At 30.8% G+C, this 7,856-nt stretch overlaps 1 protein-coding gene across 3 annotated transcripts; it reads left to right on the top strand.

Moving 5' to 3' along the window:
• The first annotated feature begins 5,227 nt into the window (after window positions 1-5,227).
• LOC112283098 (phosphatidyl-N-methylethanolamine N-methyltransferase) lies at window positions 5,228-7,247 on the top strand. Of its 3 annotated transcripts, none has more exons than XM_024521413.3 (3): window positions 5,228-5,451; window positions 5,996-6,322; window positions 6,539-7,247. In XM_024521413.3, the coding sequence occupies exons 2-3, from the start codon at window positions 6,006-6,008 to the stop codon at window positions 6,783-6,785; spliced, it is 564 nt and encodes a 187-aa protein (XP_024377181.1). In that variant the 5' UTR covers window positions 5,228-5,451; window positions 5,996-6,005; the 3' UTR covers window positions 6,786-7,247. The 3 variants fall into 3 exon arrangements, with proteins under 3 accessions (XP_024377181.1, XP_024377179.1, XP_024377180.1); XM_024521411.3 differs by having other exon boundaries at window positions 5,274-5,682; XM_024521412.3 differs by having other exon boundaries at window positions 5,300-5,641.
• The last annotated feature ends 609 nt before the right edge of the window (window positions 7,248-7,856 follow it).

Below are 7,856 nucleotides of genomic sequence, written 5' to 3'. Positions count from 1 at the left end.
AAAAGTTCAATGCAAATGCCTATTGCAAGGAAAAACCTCAATTCCATGTCTGCGATAAGGTATAGTTACTTCGTTGTATTATCAAGACAATTTGCTCTTGTGATAAGTTGGATTACTGTAGACTTGAACCATTTCTTATTTTTGAATATATCAATTCAATTTCTTGTTAATCAAACATGACAAGTCTATAAAAATACGTCTCATCTTTCATGTGCTACTTCTTAAGCCATATAAGACAATTAATATATCAAAAAGAGAATAAATTCTTCTTCTTTTTATAAAAGTAGATATAATCAAGAATATGAGGTTGAAGAAGTTTTAGACTCAAGGCGGCGCCAAAATAGGTTAAAATATCTTTTTCATTGGTGTAGATATGATATTACTGAATACACATGGGAGCTAACTAAGAATCTTGAAAATACAATAAAGAAGGTTGATGCTTTTCATTATTAACATCCATTAAAACCAAGATGAAGAATAACAAATCTTTGTTGTAAAAGAAATATAATTCACAAAAAATTGCATTCTACCTTATATTTTTATTTTTAGTTTCTATGTATTTGTAGCACTAAGAAGAAAGAGAACCAATAACCATCAAATTCAATTCAAGAACTATCATTTGCTAAGTTATCAAACTAGATATTGCAACCGTCACAATCTTTAAGACGAGAAAATAGAGATGAAGACCTTCAAGAACAACATATTCTTCCTTAAAAAGATGGTGAAATATAATGTAGTTGGTATCACAACCTTGGAAGATACTTTCAATTCTTGATGATATTATTAGATGTAGGAACCACTCTCGACAGTGTTTCAAATGTTATATTTGAAAGAAGTTACAAAGGCCTTAACAATGATCAAATAATAGGGTGGTCTTTTTGCCATAGTATGGAATAATATTGATGACTAAGAGGAGCTATCAACTATCTTTGAAGGAAATAAAGATTAAAGTATGTGATAAATATAATTTGTTATATCTTCAACTATATCAATATATGAATATCACTTCTTATAGAAGTTGTCTATAGAAGAGAGGAGGGAGGGGAGATAATGCTATAGATATATATATTTATCTAGACAAGAAGTATTAGTATTATTGACATATATATTTACTAAATTAAAGAGTATTAAGTAGAAGATAAATGTAGGTAGATTGAATATTATCTTATGGCAAAACTTCTTAGAAGCTTCATAGACTCGTATGTGACTTTATACATGTTTATACATAATTGATAGATTAGAAGCTTGATTAACGAGTTAGCCATATGTCGCACATATGGGTAGCTTGTGGTACAAGCTAATGATATGGTGTACATATAAGAAACTTACCTTGCAAGTTAAAACATGTATTGGAGGTCCTATAGAACATCGCCACATAACTCTTACTTAGATAATATATATAGAAACAAGAGTGAAGCATTTTTCAATCTTATCAACGACTCTCTAGTCTTTAAATTTATTTCAAAACTTTTTAGTCTTCTTATCTTTGACAATAGCCATTTTAGTTTAATATTATACTATCTTTGAGTGATTATTTAGTATTTTTTAATAACACAACAATGTATTGAACTTTTAGTTCTTTGAGATTCATATCCTTGATACTTAGATATAATTTAAATGTAGGTAGATTTAATATTATCTTATGGCAAAGCTTCTTAGAAGCTTCATAGATGCATATTTGACTTTATACATGCATATAGTTGATTATTAGGTTAAAAATTTGGCCAATAAGTTAATTAAGTATCGCACTTGTTAGTAGCTTGAAGACCAAGTTAACCACGTGGCATTCATATAGGAAACTTGTCTTATAAGTTAGACATATATCTCACAAGTTAGACATGTATTAGAGGTCCTATAAAAAATTGCCACATAACTCTTAGTTAGATAGTATACATGGATGTAAGAGTGAAGTCTTCTTTATTCTTATCAATGCCTTTTTTTTTTTTAGTCTTGTTTCAAGAAACTCAAGTTTTCTTATCTTTGGCAATGGAAATTTTAGTTCAATATTACACCATTTTTTAGTATTTATTTAGTATTTTTTTGAGTGACACAATAGTATATTAATGTTTTGATTCTTTGAAATTCATGTCTTTGACAATTTTACAAGTTGTAGATTATATATATATATATATATATATATATATATATATATATATATATATATATATATATATATATATTTTATTTCTTAAAATTGATTTTTTTTAAAGATTATATATTACTTTTTTTATAAAAATATTTAATTCATATTAGAAGTTGCAGATTATTATTTTATAATTTGACTTGTAGATTTATTAAAGACATTTATTATAGATATAGAAGATAAAAAAATCATAAATGATACACTTAATGGAAGTGAGTATAGATTTTCAACTATTAAATATTTTCATGAGCTTATCAATATTCTTTGAGCAAAAATTTTACATATTGCCGATGTCAATCATAGAAGTACTATTCATATACCTATAGAAGAAATTGATAATGAGGTCTAATGTCTACACTAAAAAATTATGTAATTATGAGGAGCAAGTAGAACGACTTTGACATTATATATATATATATAAAATAAATTTTCTTATATATATATATAATAAATTTGAGGAGTGAGTAGACCAACTTAGACTACTTTGAATTGTGACAAGAACAAATATTTGATTGGAGAGGAGTAAATCAAGTTATAATAACTTTCAAGTTTTTATAAATTTATTTTTCAAGACTAAAATCTATGCAAATGATACAATTCAATTTAAATTATTCATACTAGAAGAAAATAACAAATATTATTGTAAAAATTCGTATTTATATTGTAGTTAAATAAGTCATAAGGTACACAACTTTTGCATCAAAATAGGATTTAAAATAAAAAACGTAAATTTAAGTATGATAAAGTTAAAAAATAAAAATGTCTATTTACAATAGGGACCTTTTAGTTGGATAATTTTAGACTATCAAATATAAGTCTAATATTACCTCTAGATCTTATACCTTATTTTAAACTTTCTATAATTATTATAACTTTAATTCTTAAATTTTCAACTCAAGCACTTTTAGACATTGGAACCTTAATATGTTTTATAAATAAAGACTTTGTATTACAACAAGAATAGATACTTTCAAAGAAGATCCAACAAACTCTAATAGATGCTATGAATAAAAAAATTCTTTTATTTGGAGATATCATAGAAGAAACTAAATTATTGAAAGTAGTATTAAAAGATCAAGTATCTAATATTGTCTTCAACATCATTTAATATCCTTTAAATCTAGTGGTATTTGACCTCCTTGGATTTGAATTACATAATGTTGATATTGATTAGAAATTACAAAAGATCACTTCAAGATCTAATTCCAATAACAACAAATTATCATGATTTTTATTTATGAGAGCCAAAGTATTTATACAAGTTGCAAAAGCTAACACACTTGTAAGTTTTATACCACTAAATCTTTATTTAAATAAGGATTGGAATAGAATCTGAAAAAAAATATAAAGATTACCAAAATGTATTTGAAAAGAAGAATGTTAATATATTACTACAATATTGACCTTGGAATTATACAAATAATCTTCAAGAAGAAACTCAACCACTATTTAGACCAACTTGTTTGAAAGTAGCTATAAAGGCCTTAATAATAATCAAATAACTAAGTGGTCTTTTTATTATGGTGTAAAACATTATCAATAGTTAAAATGACCTATCAACCACATGCATATAGAACAAAGATTAGATTTTGTTATTAAGACCATTTGAGGGATCTTGAACTTCATCAACTTGTAAAGCAATGATATAACTTTTCATAGAACTTATTGCCTAAAAGAAGAGATAATATAACTAGCAACCATATTCACTAGTATATTTAATTAAGAATTGAAGCAAAACTAATAATTAATATATATATATATATATATATATATATATATATTGAAAGTTTTGATTATGAATTGAAGAAATTTTTATAATCTACAAAGCATATAATGTCTACATGGTTTGTTAAGAATCATATTTTAATATAATAACATTGCAATCTACTTGAATTTTATATACATAAGTCTATACTAGAAATCATGAATATGTATTGAAAAATCCAAATGGTTGTATGGAAAAATCTTTAAAGAGAACTTATAAAATAATAACTATTGGATTAAATCTTCTAAAATTGATGTATACTTCAAAAAATCTTTAAATTCTTAATTAACATATTTGTCTTTATTTTCTTTTATGATGTATTCTTTTATTAATTAAATCTATTGTTTGAATGTATTTGTATTCTTCTTAGAAATTATACAAATTCTCTTGTTATATGATTACATGTTCCTTATTTTAATAAAATCTTAACTTTCTTTTTTTTATATTTTTTAATTCTTAAAGATTTGCACTATTTTTCTATTTCTTATCTGATTTACTTTTATAACCTCATTCCAATAATATTAAATTCAAACTAGATTATTTTAGACACAATTGCAACTATATCTATCATACAACCTCTTATAAGTATTATAAAATATTATTGGCTATTTAATACATTTTTGCACAATAACCTCCAAACTTGTGTATTCTAAATGAAAGTTGTCTGTGGAGATTATCCATGGAATGATATTTAAGCACATGATTTATTTTCACTTATTACTTTTTAAGATTAAAAATATATATATAGTAGAAACTCTTGTGCTATACTTAGACCCTTTAGTCATAATGGAATTGGCATTGAGCTGGTATAAAAATATTAGATAAGTATAAAATCCAAATGATTCTCTAAACCAATTTTTTAAAATAAATCATAAATCTTTAATCCTATCTAATTTCCTAAGAGTATTTTTATGTTTTTGTTTATATATTTTTTTAAAACCCCAAGCACTTAACCTTCCATCCCTACTACTAAGATTTTAACCTACACTTATACAGCCAATATTTTAGGAACTTCCAACAATTGATTAACCATCAATAAGTTGCTCACAAAATCCGAAGCAACTATCCAACTTCCATGTTTATAGGCACGCATGAATAAAAGAAAAATGAAGTAAAAAGGATAAAAAGCAAACTAGGTACTTGTTATGCAAAATCAATACTCATTACCCTCATTTCTCTTACACTGCTACCACTATCAAAAGTAAGCAAAATACATCAGAGAATATACAATAAGATTGGTACCAATCTTACATCGTTAGTTTCTTCAGTTGCCATGTAAAGCTGGGTAGGTGGCATAGGCACCGTTCGAGGAAATGTGCCACCTTGCGCCGACCGCCGAACCAGTCCAAGGCTGCACATTTACGTCAGGATGTCGAATTCAAGCATATATTTCGGCCACCGAGGCCGATGTACACCAAGTGGACACACACACACTCACACATAGTCAGTCAGTCGCCGAATATAGCAAATCTGGGCATGGCACGGTGTTTGTAGCAGGCCCCATCTGAGCAGCAGCAGCAGCCCAGATTCGGAGCCCAATCAAGTGATCATCTGATGATTCTGCTCATCTGGGATGTGGTCTCGGTCGTGGCATCAAATTGCTTGCTTTTATGCTTCTTCGTTGGAACGCAGTGTTTTCTTTGCTTCCAGTGGCTCTAGATGTGTTCGCGGAGGAGTCTCAGTGTATAGTTGTGGTGCTGCAACGAGGTTGAGGTTCTTCGATTGGACTGCAGGTTTCCTACGGGGTTGAAACTGAGCAGCTTGCTTGATCCTTGTCAGTATTTTTTTTCTTTTTTTCTTCCATTTCGCTCACGTGATGCTTGTTTTTTTTTTCACGACCGAGAATTTTCTATCTAGCTTGAGGACTTTCACAGTTGAGGTTAGGCGAAGGATTAGGTTGGAAGGGACAGAATCGTGTGCGTTGTGATTAGGGTCTCTGGAGGACGAGATCTGGGGCGAACTGGTCGAGTTGAGAATTTTAGGTTAAAGGTGTGATTCACAGTCCAGTCGAGTGGTGTCTAGTTGAGATGGTGGGCGCTGCTCAAGAGTGTGATCTCACGTGTTGTTTGTGTTGATTGACACCACAGATTTGAAGCTATGACGTTACCCAGCTTGTGGCCTGGCATGTTGGACTTGTGGCCAATCAACCCACATTTGCCTCTACCCGGCATCATCCACGGGCTCTTAGTGTCCGTCTTCGTACTTTCTCCGTTTCCGTTTTATTGGTACTTGTGGACATACCCTAAGAAGTGGATAAAAATCTGCGAAGGCGTCGACCCATCTCACCGAATGGCCCAAATTGCTCACATTCTCAAGTCTCTACAAATTATCAGTGTCGTCTCCGTTGCAACGTTCTCCCCACCTCCACTTATTTGTGTAGTACTGTTCGCACTTGGGCAGATTCTGAATTACAGGTAATTGGGCCTTTCTAACCATTCTAGGTGCTCCCCCTTGCTGAGCTTTTAGATACGTTTCCTGTGCTTAAGGACAGTATTTTCAATTATCTATAACCCACCTCCAAAACTATCTACTATTGTACTTATCAGTTCGGCTTTTGCTCAGAATTTCTTCATTCTTTTTTTTATAATTTGCCTCACAACATGTTGCTTTATTACCTGTGTTTATGGCAGGGTGTATGATCTGCTGGGGGAAGAAGGAGTATACTACGGAGGGTGCTTTGGGAAGGACCTTCCATGGGTGGAGAAGTTCCCCTTCGGCTACTTCAGAGATCCACAGTACGTTGGCTCGATTATGAGTCTCCTTGGGGTTTCGTGTTGGGTGCCGTTTCCCTTCATAGCCTTGTGGACTGTCGGTTACGTATTCATGATGTTTCTTGAGCAAGAAGACCCCAAAAGCAGGGCAGTTCATATCTCCTGAGCAGCACCTAGTCTTTTAGTTCTGTTTTGTATGTATCCAGATCGCTAAATTCCATTCTTCAAACCTGTTTTCAGCCTCCTTAGCTTCCATTGCTTGCCATAGATGTTGGTTTCCTCCCAGTGCTGTAGTTCGAGCTTTTGGGTGAATTTTCTGCATGGCCTTCCTTCGCTTGAGTCTCTCATCCAGTGAAAGCCAGCTACCTCTCAAAGCTTCTGTGGTTTCCATTGATTGACGGAAGCTGTCTTTCGCTGTATGCCGGTTTTCCACTGAATAATCTGAGAACCATAGGAATTGGAAATATGTTGAGAGGTAGATAACATTTAGATAGAAGGTTGCGCTGGACTTTACACAAGTAGTAAAAAGTTTCAGACTGCTAGAATGTAACAAACTAGACAGCATTCCCAAAAGTCTGAAACTTGTTTGTTTTCAATTAATATTTCATATTGTCTGAACTTTTTGACACTTGTGAGCACACTGTTCAGTGACCGAGTTCCAGACTGTATTATTACTATTATTATTTTTTTTATTATTATTGTGTTTGCTTTTTTGTTAGTATAATTATGTGTGATTTTTCTTGTAATCTAGGTTAAATGATAGGTTCCTTTAAAATAGAGATCTGTGAAGTTGCCATGTAGATATGTCTTACAGGGCGTGCAGCGGAAATGTGTCAAGATGCATTTCTCCATCAAAATATAGTATTTAGAATACAAACTGCATAGCTTCATCAATAAATCCTCAGAAATGACTTTCGTGTTGTTTTTCATTCAAATTCTTTAAGATCTTGGTTTTAAAACTGATGTTAGATGGTTTTAATATTTTATTGGATTAAAACGAAAGATGTTTGGATGTGCTTAACTGAATAGTGTGAACATTTCATCATCATCATAGGTATTATGATTATTATTATTATTATTTCTTTCTCTGGTCAACACCACTTATCATCTCACGCAATGATACAGTTTTCTGAATTTCGTTTTAACAAATATTTATTCTAATTTATCGTCATCTAGTATAACTCAGATTTCCAAAGCAAATATGTTTTGATTCGATTCTGCATCAAATAACAACTTG

This window comes from Physcomitrium patens, chromosome 6 (assembly GCF_059467195.1).
Source record: "Physcomitrium patens ecotype Gransden chromosome 6, ASM5946719v1, whole genome shotgun sequence".
NCBI lineage: Eukaryota > Viridiplantae > Streptophyta > Bryopsida > Funariales > Funariaceae > Physcomitrium > Physcomitrium patens.
This window is presented reverse-complemented; position numbering and strand designations above follow the sequence as displayed.

What these genes read in the sequence shown, in the direction of transcription:
- LOC112283098 (XM_024521413.3), top strand. Translation starts at nt 6,006, where the DNA reads ATGACGTTACCCAGCTTGTGGCCTGGCATGTTGGACTTGTGGCCAATC. An exon ending in GGGCAGATTCTGAATTACAG is followed by an intron (nt 6,323 to 6,538) that starts GTAATTGGGCCT and finishes TGTTTATGGCAG; the next exon opens with GGTGTATGATCTGCTGGGGG.